The 22,880-nt window shown below is 38.2% G+C and overlaps 1 protein-coding gene across 3 annotated transcripts in view; it reads left to right on the top strand.

The window, feature by feature from the left end:
• The window catches only part of gria4a (glutamate receptor, ionotropic, AMPA 4a), a 222,242-nt gene extending 204,265 nt beyond the window's left edge, over nt 1-17,977 (top strand). Inside the window, exons 12-16 of one of the 3 annotated variants that reach the window (XM_048597758.1) lie at nt 4,484-4,682; nt 9,333-9,580; nt 15,579-15,693; nt 17,179-17,313; nt 17,669-17,977. In XM_048597758.1, the coding sequence (XP_048453715.1) occupies nt 4,484-4,682; nt 9,333-9,580; nt 15,579-15,693; nt 17,179-17,313; nt 17,669-17,833 (862 nt within the window). In that variant the 3' untranslated portion in view covers nt 17,834-17,977. Of the gene's footprint in view, nt 1-4,483; nt 4,683-9,332; nt 9,581-14,890; nt 15,006-15,578; nt 15,694-17,178; nt 17,317-17,668 lie in introns of all 3 variants that reach the window. The other 2 variants (XM_048597757.1, XM_048597759.1) reach the window with 2 other exon arrangements.
• The last annotated feature ends 4,903 nt before the right edge of the window (nt 17,978-22,880 follow it).

The raw sequence follows: 22,880 nt of genomic DNA, 5'->3' as shown, positions 1-22,880 counted from the left end.
GAATATTGCTATTGAGTCTGCTTCCACTATCCTTTTCAATAGTTCATTCTACTTTGTAACATTTCATTGCATAAACATCTTTTCATATTCTGTATAATTCTTTTGGCAATTACCTTCAATCCCTCCCTCCTACCAGTGGAAACATTTGTTCCTTATCTACTTTATTGAAATCTGGCAAAATTATTAATAATTTTACTGATCAGTTAAATAGTAATGTACTCATTGCACATATTATGCTACGGTTTTTAAATTGAGTTGTTAATGTTTAGGCCATTAATGTTGTTCGGAGGGTGGATGCAAGTTTGATGGGCCAAATGGCCTCTTTCTGCACTGTAGGGATTCAGTGCTACATTATCAAATAACTCACCACTGCTTACTGATCAAGAATACCCAGATAAATGAAGGATCCAAGCTATCCTGGATGATCTTTCTCCTCCTTAGCCCAGGGTCACTAAGATCAACTGCACTACTCATTGCCATGATGTCTAAGGTCAGTTACCTTAGTCAACACCTTTGGGGGAGAAAATACAGTTTATTTTAATGCTTGTCAAGTCCGTGTATTTTGGAGCCAATATTTTAAAAAGGAATTTTCTAAACATTCTTGATCAATGCTGTAACAGAAGGATTTGATATTTTGAATTTTTAGATACTATTAGGGAATTTCTCATGTCAGCAATTTATATTTAAGTGAAAAATTAATTTCTCCATTCAGACATTTGTAAATATTAAGACTGCCTTAAACATTATATCTTTTCAACAGGGAAAGAAAATACCTCTTTTATAAAATGTTCCACAGTGCCTATGGCACTATAGTTCTTCGTCAATGCTAACTACAGAAAAAGTACTATTGGATGTTGTGCTAAGTGGAGCAAAACTCATTAGAGTTCATCAATAGCACTGCAGAATGGAGATCCATACTGACATGTAGAAAACATGTAGCAGTGAGTTTTTTAAAGTAAGGTTATCAGACGCTTTCTATTACCTATTTGATGGACTATCCACATATTCCACACCATGAAAAACTGTGCAGAAAGCCCAGTAGCCATACCGCCAGGGCATAACGGCTGAATTTTCCTCTCCTGAATCAGGACAGAATGAAGGTGGGACAAATGGCCAAAAATGACCACGATGTTGCACAATCAGAAGTCTCACCTTCCTTTCCGCCCTCCACCATATGCCCTGAAATCCATCCATTCCTAATGACAAGGGAATTTAGATCATTGTGGGTTCATTAAAAGCTGGTCTCTAGTAAGTCGGGTGAGGCAGCCAGAGTTCGACAGCTGTCGAGCGTTAGAGTTACTCAATGGAGGAAGGCACAGGGTTAATTGTAAGCTGCAAAGATGCAACTTGAAGGAGGTTGAGCATGGCTGAGGTGGTCGATCATGTTGTACAAAAATACACAAATTATAAAATACATTATCACCCTACCTTGACCTGGCTTCCAGGCCTCGAACTTCCCTCTGAAATGTGGGAAATTTGAACTTTGACAACTTTTGTCCTCAAACATTATTGTGCAAACGGCAGCCACAGCAGTGTTTGCTGATTTGAGCTAGTGTGTGACACCACACCGTCCCCCCTTCCTGGTGACTCCCAGCCCTTCTGCCGCAGCTACTAATAGTGCAGCAGACACATTTCTAGGATCATGAAGGCCTGACCTCTGGAAGACCTGACTTCCAGGCAGGCTGGTAGAGGAGTCGGGTTTGCAATTCTGAATGGAATCTGGCACCTGATTTCCATCTCTTAGAGGACAATCCAGTCCTTGGAGTCTAAAGTGATAGGAGCAGTATTCAAAGCTTTCAACGAAGCCCATAGGGTTTGGGACAGTCCATTCAGAGATTTAGGGTGAGACCTAACACTGTCAGCAAATACAATCTATTGGTGTGGACTGTTGTTAGATCTCATGTAGCTATATGTTCTGTAATATTCCACACTTTATTGGATCACTTTCCTTATAAAGTACCACAGATTGAATGGTATTTCCCTTTGCAGATTTAAGTCCACTGATGCAATAATAAATTTACACTCACTTTGATTGTCTCCATCAACTATAGCACTCCTGACAGAAAGAATAAAAGTAGTAGCTTTGCCAATATTTCTGTCAAAAAGGTTTTCACTCATACCCTGTTTCTTAAATCCAACTAAAATTCGAATATGAAATTCCCAAGCAAAAATACCTTAAAGAATTGTATTTTCTATATAGAGATAGTAAGAACTGCCGATGCTGGGGTCAGAGATAACACAACATGGAGCTGAAGGAACAGAGCAGGCCAGGCAGCATCAGAGGAGCAGGAAAATTGACGTTTCAGGTCTGGACCCTTTTTCAGACCCTTCTTCACTTGCATCACCTTTTGAATTCTGTACATAGCTTGTTTGTTGCTTTCTGAAGAAGGGTACCAACCCAAAACGTTAGCTTTCCTGCTCCTCTGATGCTGCCCGGCCTGCTACGTTCCTCCAGCTCCACACTATTTTCTATATTTCCCAATTTTATCAAATGTGGCTTGAATAGCACTGTATTCTGCATTAGCACATTACATTGATGTTGATCTTAAGCTATTATTAGCAACAGGAGAAAAGCAAACCTTTAACAAACCTGAGATCACTTTGTTACAGAAGTATATAAACTGCTAATATTTAATTGTATCATTGGATGAATGCACTTATAAATGAATGTACTACACCACGGAAATGTTATTTTCACTTTGATCACTGCTTTGCATTAGTAGCAACATGGTCTTGCAATACAAAAATTGTTGATGAAAAGATGCCAAAATCAAAGTACTACTTTTAACTGCTGTTTTGCAATGATCAGGGTAGAGCTTTCCGAAATAATTTCTTACGGTAAGAAAGATTCTTACAGTCTGATATGCAAGATATTCCTGTGCTGCTTTAAGGAAATGTTACTGTTTAGTAGTAATTGTACATGTGGTGTCTGTTATTTTGTTCTCTGTACACTCATTGTCTCAATAAATTAATATTTACCATATTTTCATGTTTTGGTTTCTTGTATCATTACTTTTTGCTGTCTTCTGTCTTTCTCTCCCTCTGTTCTTGTGATTGTGCTGTGATTTTTACATTACAGTTTAATTTTCCAGTTTTCAGTAACTCAGTAAGTGCTATCAATAGTGTCTGGTTACTCCTTTAGTGTTATCAGGAGAGTTGCATTTTAAAGCAGCAGTGTCCTGTTTCATTGATCATTGCTGCTGATTACAACTTTCTCTCATTGAATGATCTAGACACTTGCATCACCTTTTGAATTCTGCACATAGCTTGTTTATTGCTTTCGTTCAGCTCAGTATTCTTAGACATTATTGATGTAATAATACAATATGCAAACTGATATCTTTATTATAAAAATGCTATCTTCCCTCTGTGAGAAATATTTCAAAGTCAATCATTTAAACATTTATGTTTTTTAATCACCTTTTTAAGTAAAATTCTTTCGAAAGTTGCATTGACCATCTGAGAGCTGGCAGCCTAAGTATATCCATTGGAAGGATGCTGCAAGTTATTACAGAAACTAGCATCAATTTGTTGGCCATGTCCATAAACATGATGTAAATTCAAGTTAATAATACTCCAGTTTGATGTTTGTAAAGGCAGCAAGACGAGTGTATTCTAATCCTGTGAATTTTAAACAATTTTTTTTTAAATTGGTAACATTATGTCAGCCAAAATAGCCTAAATATGAAAGTGTGCAGTATCCAAAGAAAATTAGACTGTTTTGGTAATGAAGGAGCAGATCTTACTGCCCAGTTTTTTTTCTTTGCCAAATATTAGCAGTCTGCTGTTGCACCAATTAATTTGCCTCTCATGGCTATTGAAAGTTGTTTGTAAGCCGTAGAAGATACGCATTAAAGTTCCATAACTTTACAGTGTTAGACTGTCTAGAGTTTAGTGTCGCCATGAGCTTGGATTTCAATTGTACATTTGCAAAATATAAATCTCACAAAGTGGATTGTTAATCTGTGCTTTACTATAGTTTTCAAAACATTTTCATAGGTGGCAAGGCACTTAAACCACAATGCCATTGTCACACCTAGCATAATTGGATAGTTGCCACATGACTGAGGAGAAGAAAAGTGCAGGGACTGGAGGCAACACAACTTTATTTGATTGAGTGTTGTTTCCCATTAGAATTAACAGAAATTGGAATCATATCACTTCATATTCTTTTCCCCATATGCTCTCGCTAGAAGAAGGCATGTTACGCGCAGTACCAGGCAGCTTGAGTCACTGTTCCTGCGATCAAAACAACCTTTCCAAAGCTACTGCATTGAGCTGACTGAGAAAACAGAGGCATTTTAAATAAGGGTCTGTTAAGTAGAAATTGAATTTGAAATAGTTGCAATATAATGTAGAGAGATAAAAACATTTTTGATTGTGACAACATATGATGCAAAGACCTGTAATTTGTTGAATTAGATGTGTCATTCTTGCTGTCCAGAATATTATTTAAAAGCTATACTTTTCTTTAAATACTTAGATCTCTATCTGGACGCATTGTCGGAGGAGTGTGGTGGTTCTTCACTCTGATTATAATTTCTTCCTACACGGCAAATCTTGCTGCTTTCCTGACTGTAGAGAGAATGGTGTCACCTATAGAAAGTGCTGAAGATCTTTCAAAGCAAACTGAAATTGCTTACGGAACACTGGACTCAGGTTCTACAAAAGAATTTTTCAGAGTAAGCCTCTCTGTGTCTGATAGGGTTAGGTGTTCTACATTAACAAAGTAAGCCCATATTCAGTCAGATCAAACATAGAGGGATATATGTGTAGCCAGCATGGAATTGAAGAAAGTGGGAAGATGCAACAATTGCTACTGGTTAAAATGATCAAACTCTCCATATTACACAATGCTTCCAATGTTGCTGAAAGTGGAGAGAAAATTGCTGTTTGTAGAGATCAGCAAGCCAGTATTGAATGGTAGAGATGTGAGAATATTCTGAAGATCCATCCAATTATCTTTGAAGGTTAGGGAATGTTTTGCAAAACTTTACTAGATGTGGTAGAGGCTATGATAAGATTGAATGTTCTTGATATGTGGAAGGAACAGGCTTGAATGGATGAAAAAAATGCAAGGTTTCTGCTGAGATGCAGAATGATGCTTCCATTTGATCCAGCACTCAGAAATATTGTCACACTTTGTTTCATGTCATATCTATCCTTTTTATTTGGTAGTCTCTTTTTCTTCCTGACGACTATCATTCTTTGTGCTCACTTTTTTACAGTATCTTTTGCTTATTATTGGGAATGTTTTGACTAGGGAGTGAAATGGAGCATCTTTGTACATTGAAATGTTGCATTTAGTGGCCTAAACAAAGACTGGTAAAATTAATGATAACTTAAATAAAGTGAGGGTTGTCTGCTATTTATGAAACAGGTTCTTAGACAGCTGAGATTTACTCTTTTATTGATCTCCAAAGCAGTAAAGTAGAATAATATCTTAGCAACAAAGATTAAAACTGTGGAGAATTACTATGTGAACTTGTTTGCATGGAAATTACAGAGAAGTAAGAGAATTATAATAATGTTAATTAGAGAGCAATTATAATAGGGTAATTAATTATCCAAAAAGAGACAGGAGTCAGTAGTCTTGTGATCATCTCTGACGTGTCTCTGATGTACGGTAGGGTGATTATTGTGTCTGGCTGTGTTGTGTCTTCTTGTTGTGGTCTGTCGCGGAGGTAACGGCAGATTGTGCTTTTTGGGTATCCGCCATTACCTCCGTGACAGACCACAACAAGAAGACACAACACGGCCAGATACACTAGTCACCCTACCGTACATCAGAGACATATCAGAGATGACCACAAGACTACCCAGGCCCTAGGTATCAGGGTAGCCCACAAACCAACAACCAACATACCACCAACAATGACAGCTACTGACGAATATAAAGAATCCCACACCCATAACCAATAAAACTAACGTAATATACAAAATACCATGCAAGGATTGTGAGAAACATTACATAGGCCAAACTGAAAGAAAACTGACAATAAGGATACACAAACACCAATTAGCCACCAAGGGACACAAACAATTCTCACTGGTCTCAGTACACACGGACAAAGAAGGACACAAATTTGAATGGGACATCACATCCATAATAGCACAAGCCAACCAAGGGAATTCCTTGAAAGCATTCCAACCGGAACTCCATCAACAAACACATTGAACTGGACCCGATACACAAACCACTGAAAACAGAACTGGAAGTAATGCCAACCACCCCAGAAAACCAAGGCAATAAATAACAAGCGGGACAGAACACCAATGCTTCACCAGAGGCACACTGATGATGTTATCTAGCAGGGTGACGAAATGTCTACAACCAAACACACTGGCTTGGCGAGCACATCTACAACGTCAGCCACAACCCAAGCTCCAAATCTTCTCAAAAACATTAGATGGCTTAGCTATATTTCAAAGTATATATTCATGAAGGGGAAAGGTAGGGCAAGAAAATTCCGAGCTCCTTTGGATATTGAAAGATATGAAGAGTAAAATAAAGAAGAAAGAAATGTGCCTATGACAGATATCAGGTAGAAAGTACAACTGAGAACTAGACTGAACATAGAAGGCTCAGAGGGCAAGTGAAGATGCAAAAAAGAAAGGCATAAAGATTGTGTAAAAACAGACTGGCAACTAACATAAAAGCTTCGAAAGGCATATAAATACTATAAGTTTGTGGCTAATTCGGAAACAAAAGGACATTTAGGACTAAAACCGATAGCATAGCTAACATAGGAAATTAATACTTTGTGCCTGTCTTTACCAGGGAAAAAAGTATGATGGAAAGAGGGATTAGTTCAGATTGAAGAATTTAATATTGACAAAGAGGAGGCATTTGATAGATTGTTTGATAATGCAGTATGACTGGAGAACATGCATCGAAGGACACACAATTCAGAATGTAAAATATGCAGGCATTGGCTAAAGTTTTCCAGTCTTCCTTTGAGTCAGCCGAAGAGGCAGAAGACCAGAGATTGCAAAAGTTAACACCCTTCTTCAAGTAATGGTGTACAGATAAGCCAGGGACATCAAGCCTGACCATTCAACTATGGTGGTGTTGAAGCTTCTAGAAACAAAAATTTGTGACAGACTTAACAGTCACTTGGACAAATATAAGTTAACTAAGGAAATGCAGTGGTATAAGGGTAAATTGTGTTTAACTAATTTGCTGACATTTATAATGAGGTTAAGAGAGAGGGTTGAACAGGGTAATGATGTTGATATGATGTATAGGTACTTAATAAAGTGCTGAATAATAACAACAGAAGTAAAATATAAGTTGAATTCGCCATAATCTTACCAGATCATAGGACTATTCATTTATTAGAGAGGGATAACTGGTGGTGAGTTTAACCTGAGGGTCACCATGCCTCAGGTGAGGGGAGAGGTTGAGAAGGAATCTTTTCATCGTAACCTCAGTCCATGTGGGAATTGAACCCACACTGTTGGTGTCACTCTGCATTGCAAACCAGCTGTCCAGCCAAGAGATAAAAGGGATAGCAGTAATATGGAAATGAAATGAGCTGAATGACAGAAAACAAAGTAGTGGTTCACAGATGATTTACAAACTCTAAGAAAATTTGCAGAGGAATTTCCCAGGGTTGGAATTAGGACCCCTGTTGTTCCCAAGATGTATATTAATATGCTGTACCTCACTGTTCAGGACAATGTTTCAAAATTTGTGGATGATAAAAACTTGGAATAATTGTGAATTGTGAGAAAGATTGTATGGAAAATCAAAAGGACGTAGATAAGTTGGTGAAATCATAGAAGCAGGTCATTTAGCCCATTGAGTCCACACTGACCCTCTGACAAGCATCCCACCCAGACCCACCTCCCTACACAATCCCGGTAACCCTGTATTCCCCATGGCTAATCCACCTAACCTGCACGTCCCTGGAGACTGTGGGCAATTTAATATGGCCAATCCTCCCAAACTGCATATCTTTGGACTGTGGGTGGAAACCAGAGCACCCAGAGGAAACCCATACAGACATGGGGAGAATGTGTAAACTCCAAACAGACGTTCGCCAGAGGGTGGAATTGAACCAGGGCCCCTGACACAGTTGAGGTAGCACTGCTAGCCACTGAACCACCATGCCACCCTAAATGGAAGAATGAAACTTAATGCAGAATGAAGTTATTCATTTTAGTCAGGAAAATGTGGAGAGACAATTTGGAATAAAGGGTTCAATTCTAAGGGGATACAGGAACAGAGGGACCTAAGGGTGTATGTGCATGATAGGTGCCAGAAGAGGTTTAGAGTGTAGTTAGTAAAATATATAGTATCCTAGGCTTTATTAATTGGGACATAGAATAGAAAAACAAGGAAGCCATGTTTAACTTTTATAGAAAACTGGTTCAGCCTCAGCTGGAGAATTTTATCCAGTTCTGTGTGCCAATCTTTAAGAAAGGCATGAAGCCATTGGAGAGAATGCACAAAATAATCAAATGAATGGTTCCACAATGGGGAACTTCAATTACATAAATAGACTGAAAAGGTTTAAATTGTTTTCCTCGGAGAAGGTCCAAAGGAAATTCGATAGATGTATTCCAAATCATGAAGGGTTTGAAGAGTTGACAGGGACAAACAGTTACAATTGATAAAAGAATTGAGAGCAAGAGAGCACTGATTTAAGATCATTGGCAAAAGAAGCGACAGAGATGTAATAAATTTTCTCATCAATGATTGGTTGGGATCTGGAACGTACTGTTTAAGACTATGGTGGAGGCAGGTTCAATTGAACATTCAGGAGGGAGTCAGATTATTATCTAAAAAAGAAGAATGTGTAGGGCTACATGGAGAAGCAGAGAAGGGGCAGTAGCTAAATTGCTCGTTCAAAGATATTGTGTTGACAATAGTCTCACCTGGCTGGATGGCTGGTTTGCAATACAGAAGTCATGCCAACAGTGTGGGTTCAATTCCCTTGAAGTTACTGTCAAGTACTCTCCTTCTCAACCTTTCCCCTCACCCAAGGCATGACGATTCTGAGGTTAAACCACCACCAGTCTCTCTCTGCAATGACAGAGGAACACCATGGTCCGGTAGGACTTTTTTTATTGGCTCCTTGGCCCTTTGCTGCACTGTAACAAACTACGGGTTCTCTCATTTTATGTTGTTATAAACCTTTGATCATTTTATCAATCTTCCTTTATCCTTCTCTGCTCTAAAGAGAACAAATTGGCTTCTCCAGTCTATCCAGTCATCGCACCAAATTCTTCAGTTACTGCACAGCTTCTAAGTGACTTGGAGTGTTTGCTATGTGAGTGGAGCTGGATAAATACAAGTTGTGCTGATTCCAGTTTCTTTTTTCCAGAGATCAAAAATAGCAATATATGAAAAAATGTGGGCCTACATGAAATCTGCAGAACCTTCTGTTTTCACCAAGACCACAGCTGAGGGTGTGGCACGAGTTCGCAAGTCCAAGGGCAAGTTCGCTTTCCTTCTGGAGTCCACAATGAACGAATATATTGAGCAAAGAAAACCGTGCGATACCATGAAAGTAGGAGGCAACCTGGATTCCAAAGGATATGGAGTGGCAACGCCTAAGAACTCCCCATTAAGGTGGGTGGGATAGTATAACAATATGTCATTGTGTTGTTATAGTATTCCACCTACCCTGATGTCCCTTGTATTTCTTTTATCTTGTGTGACTGGTATGTGCATGATCTCATTCCACATCTTTAAAAAGTATGCAGGTAATGAATGTTCCAGGAGTGAAAAATAGATCGATTGCATTTTCCTTAGTGACACAAAAGCTGTAGGGAGGGAGAGCAAAACAATTCCACTTCAGCAATTTTATAACGCAGCGGTTTTTCTTACTCAACAAATAGACCACACATGAATTTTAGTGTAGGTATCAAGAACTGCACGGCAAACAAGTTTAATTTCCATTCATTTTACAGAACATTTAGCAATATGCTCAGTAGAAAGAAGAAAACTGTTTTAATTATATAACTTACCCAGTCTTCACAGCCTGTCAAGGTGCTATACTGTCAATAGATTATTATAGATAGCAGGATACATGTAATATTGGCAGGAGCATTTTAGAATATCCAGTGAAAGGAAACATTTTAAATTACATTTTATAGCATCACTACCTTCACTTCAAAGCTTTGTGTTATCCAGTAGGTAGAAGTTTATTCTACGATTCTGTGCTCCAGATGAGTAATTACTTTCATAGGGAATGTGAATCAGAGAATCAGGGCTATGGTGTTGTAGCCACATCTTTAACTCACATTTCCATATGGTATGATATCCATCAGGAGTGCAAGATCATACAATTATCTCTCTTATATTCTTCTAGGGAACCTTCATCCCAGTAACTACCAGGTATTTCATTCTCACAACTAATGATGTTCAAATGCCTAAGATCATGGACATTATTTGACATAACCAGTATTTTTTGTTACTGCTTCCACTCCTGTTAGGTCTGGTGTGTCTGCAGGGATAAGAACAGTTTGTGACCATAAAAGAGATGGTTTTCTCACAAATTTGACATCCTGACTCTTATGCGAAGAAAGTCCAAATCAAGTTATGCTGGGGTAGCAATGAAAAGACAAGCCTGAACTTTCCCATTGGCTAATGTAGCAGTAACTACACAGCTTGCAAGGGAACTTATCTGTCCCTCACTTTTCACTGTTACCAAACTTGTTTTTCCATTTTTTTAAATTTGATATGATTGTACCAATACTACATGTAGTTGACCTGTTAAAGTAGTTATCACCTTCTCTTTCAACTATTACTGCAGTCCTAGGCCTGATTTTTGGAAAGAGGAAGAGGCTTAATATAATTGTACCTCAGCCTCAATTCTACAAGTCCCATTCCTGAACCCAGTATCCAGCTGGGATGGGAAATGGGGACAGGTTATAATTTGCACATTTGCAGTTCACTGAGGTGACTGTATATATGAACATGTAGCTTCAAACCGATCCAATTTTCATGAGTGAATGGCTAAAACATGATTTGAGGGCTTTACACTTTTCAAGGAAGGTCTAAACTTACTGGATGTCTTTGGAGAGGTATGATAGTTTTTTGGACAGGTAGGCCAACCTTTTGGAGAGGGATGATACCTTTTTAGAAAGGTACAGTATTCTTTGGAAGAGGTCAAGTGTCCTCTGGCCAACAAGATTGTTAAAAGAAAACATTGGTATATGTAAAAAAGTAGATAAACTCATTGGAACTATCAAGCTGTCAAGGCATTTTAATTCCCTGTGTGATTAATTTCACAACTTTTCAACACAGTTGATTACCTGTCAACATTACAGTTCCAGGGGCTTATAAAGTCTTTGATGTGAGGCTGAATACAAGTACTTGTTGTTATATGGGAAATTAGTTATTTATTGAAGGAATGCAAGTATAGTGATTTTTTTTAATCAACAATAAGTCTGAAGTCATCAAAGCAGACAGAACTTTATTTTATTTATTCTCAACTTGGGTCCTGAGGAAACTGGGTGAGTTGTCATGGAAGGTATAAGGGAAAGAGATGGTGAATGGGAGGATGGGTAGCATGAATTGGCACTAAGCTGGTATAGAGGCTATGAAGTGATATTAAGCCAGCAATAGTGGAGGGACACCTGTGTGATGGTTCATGACATGGAGTCGGTGGAACTTGAACCTGATGACGGTCCAATGATATTGTTGCTATTTACTTCTTGACAGTCTCAGTGAAAAGAAACAGAGGTAGTGCTGAGGTAGATCATAATGCAGCCACAAATTGTCAATGATGAAAGGGGTAGATATTGAACCTGATGATAGGGGGAACCAGTCAAGAAAATTCTTTGTTATCTTTGGGTTTCTAATGTGGCCTGGTTTTGATTTTGGGCAGTTGTTTGACTATTAAGAATGAAGCTATTCTGACACATGTATACCAGTGAAATAGCCATTTGATAATTCATAATTGCAGACATATGGAAATTAGATATATCTTGCCACTCTGTCACACTTTTCTCATGCATTTCTGAGACCAACCCTTGAACAAAATACTGGCTGGATTTATAGCAATGCATTCTCTCTCCAACAATCTTGATTGATGTGATTAATTCTGTAATTCTGTACTTGAACTAAATGAGGTGGTGAACTTTCTTTGAAGTCTGAAACATGAGGATTTGCCACTTGTCCATTAATGTTGATATTCATTGGATCATCTGTGATGGAACACATGTGTCTCACAGCTGGAATCAGAAACCCACATGTTGGAAAACAAGTGCCAAAACTTGCACCTCACTACTCTATGAGACTAAGTATTAGCAGGCCCAGAGAACTGGTCCACTATATTGCCTGTTGTATATGATTATTTAGATCCAGTTCAGTTAGAAAGCCACTGTACATAAAATGATACGTTATTCGTATATTTCTCCAGTTAGATGGAAAATCATTTCATGCAGATATTATCAGATGTATATTTCAAAAGCCATTAAGGAAATCCAATACTGAAAGGGTAAAAGGAAAACCAACAGCTTAGTATATTTATCATTACCCATTTTGTTACAAAAAGAACATAATAGAAATGCCCCTTTCTACAACAACATTTCAGCTCTTTTAAATGTTACATCAGAAGTATATAGTTGTGTATTCCAAAGTGCAGATATTTTAAAATGTCACGATTTGTTGGATTGACCAAGTCTATTAGGACTCAATGCTCATAGTACATATTTCCAAGACTGCTTATGCAGACACAATCATTTTATGATTTGTTATTTCAAGATCCTAGTTTTGGCTTGTGAAAAGAGGCCATGATTGCCTGCATGCTAGTCTGGCATGCTTGACATACAAGCTTTTTGCCAAGCATGCATTGTCAGTGTATGTATATCCAGCAAGATATAAGGCTGTTTTCTGTATTATATAAATTGGGTACTGCTAGCAGTATATTCATTCTCAGAGCTGTTCTCTCAGTATGGCCAGTTGAGGCATTAACGTTAATTCTTCATTTTGATGAAGAGCTTCCCACTCTGCTTCATCATGTTGAATTACAGAAAAATCACTACATTTTTTCATTAGGTTTGATGGGCCTTCTCACAGATAAACTTCAAGATATCTTGAGCCGTTTATTTATGCTCCGATGTATTGCCATTTATGTCAATTTTACTGGGTTTTCTCTGGCAATACAGTCCAAGGTAGGAATGGGTCAGTAAATAATTCTTACATGTGTGTCAATTTGGAATGTTAAAATTATTAGAACAATGTAGAAAATACAATGGCTAGAATCTTCTGATCTAGGTCGGAATTCCGATTTCCAGCCTACGTCAAACTAAAAGTCTTATCCTGGTGCAGATTTTTAGGCAAACTTCCAAGACAAGCACTTTCCAATACAAAGCAGCATAGATGAGTCCTGAAATCTTCATATCCAGCAGCAGAGTGGGTCAATGCTGAAACCATACACCCTTTTGCAGCAGTAAGTGCAGAATTGTATGGTTTACTTTCTTGAGCCATTTTGACAGCCAGAGAGATAAGGTAAGTGAGGGGGTAGAATGGCAGGTATGTTGGGTGGATTGGAGTGTCACATGGGTGACGAGTACAGGTGCTCAATTGGTAGGAGAAAAGGTGCCAAGGATTGATGAATCCAGGTGCCGGCAGAGAATATGGTACCAAGTAAGTGTGTGAGGGCTTGGGATAGGTTGAAAGTCAGGTCACATGGCAGGGGAATGTCATGTGGTGGTTGTCAGGACTGGTCCAATCAGAGAATGGTCATGTCTAGTCAAGATGGTAGAGTTGGGAATTGGGGTGAGGTGGTGCTGGGGTGTCGGATTGAGGGCCTCTGTGGGAAGTCAGGTGTGGTGGTGATTTGGGAAGTATTAGGTCCGGGGGTGGGGTCAGGTTGAGTAGAGAAAGAGGTTGTCATTGGTGAGTTGGAATAGTCAATTTTACAGATGGTATGGAGTTAGAACAAGTTTTAATTTATCTCACTTCACCTGGCTAACGATTCAGTTAAGTGAATCAGAACCTTCCGATGTCTCCGACTCCATTTCAAAGTCAGAAGAGTTCAAATGCCAAGTAGTTGCCTACTGGAAGTTTCAACTTCCCAGGAAATTCCTGCAAAGTCAGCTGCACTGGGACTTCCAGATGATTCTGATGCACAGCTCCTGTTGAAACTGCTGCAGCAAGTATCTTTCTATTGGAAGATCTGGGCTATTATGCTAGAATGCAATACCTAGTAACTATTGACAATAACAACTTTTAAGGGAACTCAAGAGAAACGATGTGAGGTCCTGGGAGTAGAGGGGAATTAGAATAGACATTCCACTGTGGGGCTTGTACCTTCATCAATACAGTGAGGCAAATGGCTTCTATTCACACTGAAAATTGTATAAATTGATCAATTCAAGTGACAATTTTATCATTGTTTTTCACGAGTTCTGACTTTGTTCTGTTTTCCATTTGATTTCTGTCCTTCACTAATGTTTCTTTCTACCTCATGGTAGCATATTTATTGAATATAATTTGCTCGCCCTGAAACGACACAAAGTGAGTAGACATGTTGGGGATAATTTTATCTTTTGACAAGTGTGTAAAACGAGTGGTTTGGATTAATGGTCTTTTATTGATGCTGTTCATTTTATCCTGTCTGATTTATCCTTGCATCAAAGTAAAGGAAATCAGCAAGGATCATGATGGATGACCAATCAGTCGTTTGATGTTGCTAAAAGTTAAAATCACCCCCACTGACTTTACAATAAGGTAACCCCTCATCTAGTACTTAACTGTACTAAAGAATTTGGATAGGATGGCTTTTCAAAACATGATTGCTGAGTCAAAGGTGCAAATCAAAATGAAAGTTTCATTTAGCATGGAACAGAAGAGATTACTATTTGTCCGCATCCGTCTCAATTTTTAACAGCTGTGCACTTTCTTACAAGTATGTTTTATCGTTTCAAGAAATGCTGTTAACCTCGCAGTTTTAAAACTGAATGAACAAGGACTCTTGGACAAATTGAAAAACAAATGGTGGTACGACAAAGGAGAGTGTGGCAGCGGGGGAGGTGACTCCAAGGTTAGCCTCAATGTCACCACAAGCGGGTAACAGTGCTACTAGTAATGGGTACGTCTGCTAGTATATAAAATGAGCTCGACTGTAACTGTCAATGTTGCACAACCGCAGCAGCTAAAATCTTGAGAAGAATTTTATTCTTTTTCACAAGTAGCAAGATGACTCAAGTACTGTAAAAGCACAAATATTTGCCTCATCTTTCCAACACAGCCATTCTGTAAATTATATATAATATAAGTATATATGTCCGTCACATTATATTTAATAGTCTATAGTTCCTTTAATTCTGACAGGTTTTTAAACAATGAAAACAGTGTTTAAAGCCTTGCTGCCAATATTTCTGGTTTCACAGTATTTGTACTTGCTCTTATTTAAATACTCTCCTAGCAGTATGTGCCTATTACCTAAAGCGATACAGCAGGTCCCAGTTATATGTCTGTTTCTGTACTTGGGGCCTTTGCAGCATACTTCTTCTGGGGCTTCGCTTTATCACTTTGTAAATAAATTCTGTGTAGCTTTAATTGAATAACATAAAATAACATATATAATGTTATTTATGTTATTTTCCACGTGAAGAGTTCCTGTAAACCTTGCAGTTTTGAAACTCAGTGAGCAAGGCATCTTAGACAAGCTGAAAAACAAATGGTGGTACGATAAAGGTGAATGTGGAGCCAAGGACTCTGGAAGTAAGGTCAGTCACTGCAGTTTGGGACCTACTGTTGTCTTCTCAGAACAGTTTAGGAGTATAAATACCAACTTGTAGATATAGTTATAACTGAATGTGATATATTCAGCATCAACATGTTGCATTTTTTTGTGTAATCACAATGACACTTTCTCAACTCTCTTAGTTAATTATGGTATATTTGGTCAAGATTAGGAAAGACTTAAAATCAAGTTTACTGCATTTGAAAATTAGGACACACAGCACTACGTCTCAATGCAGTAGTCATTAACAATCATTACTGATAATTTTGGTGCAATATATTCAACCTAATAAACATTACAAAAGTAATAAATGAATAATACATTGAATAACTATTCAAGGACAAAAAATATGGCCAGACATAATTTTAACCTTTAAGAGTAACAATCAACATTACAGTTGAATGACTTACATGAAAAAGGACTGAAATTTTAGCCTTATTTTATCCGTTTATTTAAAGCAAAAAATCATCTTAACATGCTTCTCACAAACAACACAAACCGCTACCCATAAATGACTTATTCTGAATGTATAATATCTGATATTAAGTAGGCAAATAGCAAAACCCAGCAAACAGTATAATATAAGTGACCAGTTAATTTGTGGTTGAAGGAGAAATGTTGTCCAGAATGTCTCCCTTAGATTGCTGCCATGGATCTTTTGTTATTCAACCAAAAGAGCAATTTGAATGTTATCCAAAGGGAGGTACTACTCCCTCAATACTACATAATAACTCACAGGTAAAGTTTCAGAAAACCTTAGATGACATTCTGGTGAATCAATTGAATGAAAGTGGGCAAACTCTACAACAGGTCAGCAATACCTCAGACCTTGCCTAGACAGTAAAGGTGAAAATTCCTCCCAGAGACATTTGCACCAGTTACTTTCTATACTACATTAATTAATTGAATGAGATTTGCAAACAATAGTCTGTCAAGTTCAGCCATACATAATCTTTCTCCCATATTCTTCTTTTTGTTACCTTCAAAACTATTATTGTTATACCTAACGTATAAGAATTGTGTACACCACAGAGCATAAAATGGCACTTCACCTTTTAACATCTTCAAAACATACCTACATTGCATAGAAAATCTATTTGATGCTTTCCTGCTACATTTAAAAAGAGTCTAGAATATTAACATTCCAATATAGGCCCCATTGATTATCAATACCTCTTTTATAATCTTGTGATATTTTAGAGGACAAATAAAGATGCACTATATTGCAATATCATGATTTATCTTCAGATAGGATTTGCTAATAGCAGCAAATCATTTATCAAATCCTATTCAGTTACTTCTATGTGTGCAAAATAATATCCTCACTTTAGACAATGCAAATCATTTACAATATTTCCTCAATAAATTGCTTTAAATATGGGTTATAGTTTTGTCAATGTATTGTCTTGTCTTTGTTACATGAGCAATCTCTTCAATGGTCTAATCAATTTGCCTTGTTTCTTCTTAGGACAAGACGAGCGCTTTGAGCCTTAGCAACGTAGCTGGAGTCTTCTATATTCTAGTTGGAGGCCTTGGTTTGGCAATGCTGGTGGCTTTGGTAGAATTCTGTTACAAGTCCAGGGCAGAGGCGAAGAGAATGAAGGTGGCAAAGAGTACACAGAATTTTAATCCAACTTCTTCGCAGAATACCCAGAATTTAGCAACATATAGAGAAGGTTACAACGTATATGGAACCGAAAGTGTTAAAATTTAGGGGTAGGATTTAGGGCCTAATAAAGTGGGTGGTGCATTTGTAATGTAGTGTTGTGGTATGATGTCTAGTGGTACTGCTGGCTTACATATTGAGCAATGGCCATAAAAGAAATACTTAAGAGGATGGTACAGTGTTCGGCTGCTTATTTCTTAGCTAAGACTTTTTGGTGTTTACTGTATTTTGTTGTTGTTTTTAATCAAAATAAGGCCATACAGTAATAGTATTTTTTTTTCTTTCAATCCAGTTGACCTTTTCGGAAGCTGTGAGAAACAAAGCCAGATTGTCCATAACTGGAAGTGTTGGAGAAAATGGCCGTGTATTGACTCCAGACTGCTCAAAGGCTGTGCACACTGTTCCTACCATTAGACAGAATCCAGGATTGGCTATAGTAGCATCAGATCTACCATAAAAACCAAATACTATTTGAGTGCCTTATAAAACAAAACACAACAGTTTCGGTGACTAGTAGTAATGCACCACAGACTGTGAAAACATTACAAGAATCCTCAATAAATGTGAAGACAAAGAGCAGGGTTGGGGAGAATTTGCTTGAAACAGATCACCATCAGGAAAAAGTGTGCATGAGCTCTGTTTAAAACAGCCCAGTTCTGATTTGATATCAGACAAGTTTTGTCAAGATTGCAGAACAAAGCAACTAAGAACTTCTGAAGAAATACATGCCAATAAGGAATTGAAATCATTACCAGTAGAAATTCAAATGTGAAGAACCCATTGCTAGAAAAAAAAATCACTCTTGGCTTTTGTCCTAAGACACATTATGAAAATAGCAGTCAATGAACATATTAGCCTGAGTCTAAATTTCAGAATATTCATACAGTAAATGGGCGTGAACCACTTATACTGGAAAACAAAACTACTGAACCACAGAGGGAAATAATAAGTAAAATTTGTGAATTTTACTGCACATGTTATCTTTTCTTTAAAAAAGGAAGATTTTTTTTCTTTGAAAAGGAACAAAGTAAAATGCTTGCTTTTTAATGAAAGTATGTTAATGAGAAAAAAATCAGTAGTGGAAAATAGTTTTTTTTAACCATTTAGGGATGTTTCATTGCAATATAGAAAAATTAATGCCTCATCTTATTAACGTATAAAATACTTTTGTAATGAAGAAAATGAATTGTCTTCTTGTTTGCTGTTTCCATTTCATTCACTACAATTATTACGTCATTCAAACTACCACAGTCTGCATCTGTCTAACTTGAAGAAGAATGATAGTTTACACCTCAGTCTACAATGTATAGTCAAAACAAAATATTGTACTGTGTAATAAATTGTGCTTTTTTGTACCCACTAAAATGAATAAACTGAATAATTCTTGATATTTATTTGAATATCAGAATGTTAGTAATATCCGTATTTTATCGACACTTTATATGTGCTAATTATTTAAAAGTTCCAAGACTTACATAAACGTGAATACATGATTAAGAGTAACATTTATTTGCAATATCCAGTAAGTAAACCCAGTAGAACTTTCAGAAAGGAATAGGATAAGTACTTGAAGAGGAGACCATTTCAGAGCTCGGGGGAAGAGCAGGGAAGTGGACCTAATTGGATATCTCTTTCAAAAAGTAAGGCATCAGTCACATACACGATGGGCTAGATGATCTTTTGATCTCCTTGCATTAAATGATAAAGTATTTGAAAAGCAATAATCATTACCAGGTAAAACTATTGCCATGTTTTCACACATTTTGTGTGTCTCCATTAAATAGTTTCTTGTAGTTTTTATGTTGCATTGTGCAGTATTTCCCTTTTATATTCTAATATATTTGAAAACAGTTAATGATTCTTGCTGCATCTCCACACCAACCATAGTCCAATTTGTTTGCACTCTGCCCTCATGCTGGATTGTTTCCCTTTTATATTGGTTTTCTTGCATTTCAGTCTGATGAGTGCAAGATAAAAAAAAAAAATTTCATGGTGACTGTTTCAACAATGTTTATTTCTGTATTACTAAGCAATTATTTAGTTCTCTTACTCGCTTAGTTCACTCAATTTGGTGTAAATTTTCACTATAGTTTGTATAGTGACTCATAAAATGTGAATTATTTTCCATTATATGCAATGATGAAGACATTTTTAAACTTTTATTATTTTGTTGCACTCACACAGACTTATTGCATTCAAGGTGATTTCATCTCTAAACTGCCATTGTAAAATGGTTTTAGATGATAGCACATTGCTGAATCATTATTTGTTTATGCCAGTTGAGTATTTTTGGTGAGAAATGAAAGGGATCAACCAAGTGTAGCTATGCGCTGCTGAATGGCAGCTGAGTTAAGGTCAAAAATATTAGCAGCACTGAATCTAGAAGGTAAAGCGTGGACATCACGAAAATTACTGAATGAGGCGTCAGTAGTTAAGATTTCCTTGCTTGATGTTAGTCAGCACAGTGAAAGACACGAGGCGCCAGAGATGAAGGGTAGAATTATAGAAGTTGGAAGTTGTGATTTAATGGCATAACAAATGGAGTGCAACCCACCTGTTAAATAAACTCATAATGCCATCTTTGCTTCATGATGTGCTGATCTTAGCTCTTCAAGTCCAACCATCTTGTCCAGACAATGACCAGTTATCAATTAAGGGAATTATAGAGTGCTCAAGGCCTCATTAATGGCCTGCCTTTGCTCATTAATATTCAGCTTCCCATTTTACCAAACAAGCCAGATGATGGGAAATCTCAACGTGCAAATCAGAGCAGGCAGCTGGTGATTTCATCTCACCAGCTTGCTGCAAAAGACCTCAGTGTTTGACACTGGGCACCAAGATCTAAAGGATTGCTCACCACGTCCACAGACATTGACATCCGACATTGATATCCAACATTTCCCAGCGCCTTTGAACCAATGTGGCATATCTCCAATTCACTCAGAGGACGCTTCTGCACTTCAATGTTACATTTCAGACTGCAGCGGCAACTGTCATTATACTGTTGCTGCAGGGACACTGTACCCAGCACCCAGCTTGTGGACTGGACCAGGCTGCATCCCTGGGCTCTTCACTCACTGCCATCGTACTCACTCACTCTGAGCCTACCTGAATGCTCACAGTATCCTTACTTGCATTGCCTTGCCTTGCCTTGCCCTTTTGTGCTTTGCCCCCTTAGCCAGAGCCAGTGGACTCATATTACTTCTGTCTTACCTTGCTGACACAATAGAAGGAAACTTGTCATGCTTGTCAGCAGGTTGTCAGTCAAGGCAAGGGGGATAGCCCTCACTCAATGGGTCTCAGTATAGTAAGTCAAGGGCAGCGTCCGATATCAGTTCAGGGTCTTGGACCAGCCAGTCAGCCACTCCAGGCAGTCAGAGTCAGATGCACAAAGGGTGAAAAGCTGAATATCAGGCATCCCGCCATCAATGTTGGCTCCTTCTGCCTGGTTGGGGACTGTTTTCCGCCTGCAACGAGAGACAGGTATTACAAGAGATGAAAGTGGGTGGCACAGTGCTACTTTTGGTGCATGTGGGGAGGTGTACCCAATGAGTCAGTGGGCAGCACAGAGTGCGCTATTGTGGATTGGGTGGTGGACAGTGGGTGAGAGAAGATGTTGCAGGTAAAAGTGTGAGACATGATGTGGTGTTGCCAGTGTTGGACTGGGATAGACAAGGTCAAAAATCATACGACACCAGGTTATAATCCAACAGGTTTGCAGAGCATAAGCATTGGTGGGATGGCATATGGTAGCAGAGATAGAGTGTGTGTGAGGTATCTGAAGGAATATAGTGGCATTTATGCTGGGGTATTGGAGAAATGCATTGACCTTCTTCCCAAAGTGCTGTGCATCCCTGCATATGGTTGATATTATTCTAATTCAAGTGGCAATTTTGTCCAGGCTGGCATGTGGTCTCCACTGATCATCCTGGGTGAGGAGGATGTCCCATGTCAACACCATCCCATCCAGTAGGACCTCCAGGACCCTCCCCACAGTGTGTTAATTTCCCCCTGTCTACCATGTCTGGTGCAACTATGTAGGGCAGCTTGGGCCTGACAGTGTTTGTCCCAATGTACAGCAGGCTTTTAAAGAGGTCGTGGGTGAAAACTATGCTGTTCTTTTACCTGATGAGTGGCAAGTTGGTCTGGGAAAAGCCTGTGGCAAAATGGATATAGGCACGCCACATGAGTGGGATAGGTAGTTAATGAGGCGTGTTTTGTAAGATTTGGTGAGAATTCCAACTGAGGCTCATGGCAAAGGATGCTGTAGAAAACACAACTTGCACTTAACCAAAAGAAATGAAGATTTAGTCCTTATTACTGTAGCAGTATTCTGGAAGTTAGGTCAGTTAGTTCAGTTGGCTGGATGACTGGTTTATGACAGAGTGATACCAACAACATGGGTTCAGTTCTCACACCAGTAGAGGTTATCTCACAACCTCTCCCCTTACCTGAAATGTGGCAACCCTCAGGTTAAACCATCACCAGCTGTCTCTCTCTCTAATGAGAGATCAGTTCTATAGTCCAGAGGACTATGGCAACTTTACTTTCTTAATCAGGAAGTAAAGATCACAAGTAAAACCGACCTTCAAACAGCCACAGAGTGTACAAACATCTACCAATCATGAAACCTAACTCAGAAGTACACTTGAAGGATTGAAAAACCAAAGACTGACCAGAAACATAAGTATTTTTTCAAATCATGAAGGGGTTTGATAAGCGAGAAGCAGAGAAAATGTTTCCTGTTGTGGGGAGAGCCCCACACTAGGGATAATGAAGATAAGATTTGCTACATTAATGACAATGAGGACTTCAGGAGAAACTTCAAGAGTGAAGGGAATGGGAAATTTTCTCCAAGATGGAATAATTGAGGCAAATAGCACAGATACATTTAAAAAGCTGAATACATGTTGGAGGAAGGACTAGGATGTGTAGCAAGGCAAAATGAAATAAGTTGGGAGGAAGCTTAAATATTGGCGTTGACCTATTTGGTTAAATAGACTTTGTACATGGTAAATTCTGCATAACATTATAAATGCAAGTCACTGCACTTGTTCAATGCATTTTGAGATGGAATATTTTTGGGATGAGCATTGTTAATATGCAATAATAAATACACAATAATGTATTGAAATATATTAGATTTAAATCATAATTGCTATAAAAAGTTTGTTTTATAATGAAAAGCAAACTATGCAGGTATAAAGAAAATTCTTGTTTGTAAATCAAGACACCAACTTGGATACCATTTTATACTTAACCTTCAGCAACAAATGGGTATGCAGAAGTGAACTTGTACAGAACAATCCAGCAATATTGTTGTTAGAGAGTCATTAGTTCTGACCAACTACTACAAGAAAAAACACTTTACAAAAAGAGATAACAAGGTGTAGAGCTGGATGAACACAGCAGGCCAAGCAGCATGAGAGGAGCAGGAAGGCTGACGTTTCGGGCCTAGATCCTTCTTCATTTTCTGAAGAAGGGTCTAGGCCCGAAACGTCAGC

This window comes from Rhincodon typus, chromosome 6 (assembly GCF_021869965.1).
Source record: "Rhincodon typus isolate 14 chromosome 6, sRhiTyp1.1, whole genome shotgun sequence".
Lineage (NCBI taxonomy): Eukaryota > Metazoa > Chordata > Chondrichthyes > Orectolobiformes > Rhincodontidae > Rhincodon > Rhincodon typus.
Note: the sequence above shows the minus strand (reverse complement) of the source record. Positions and strands in the feature narration are given on the sequence as shown.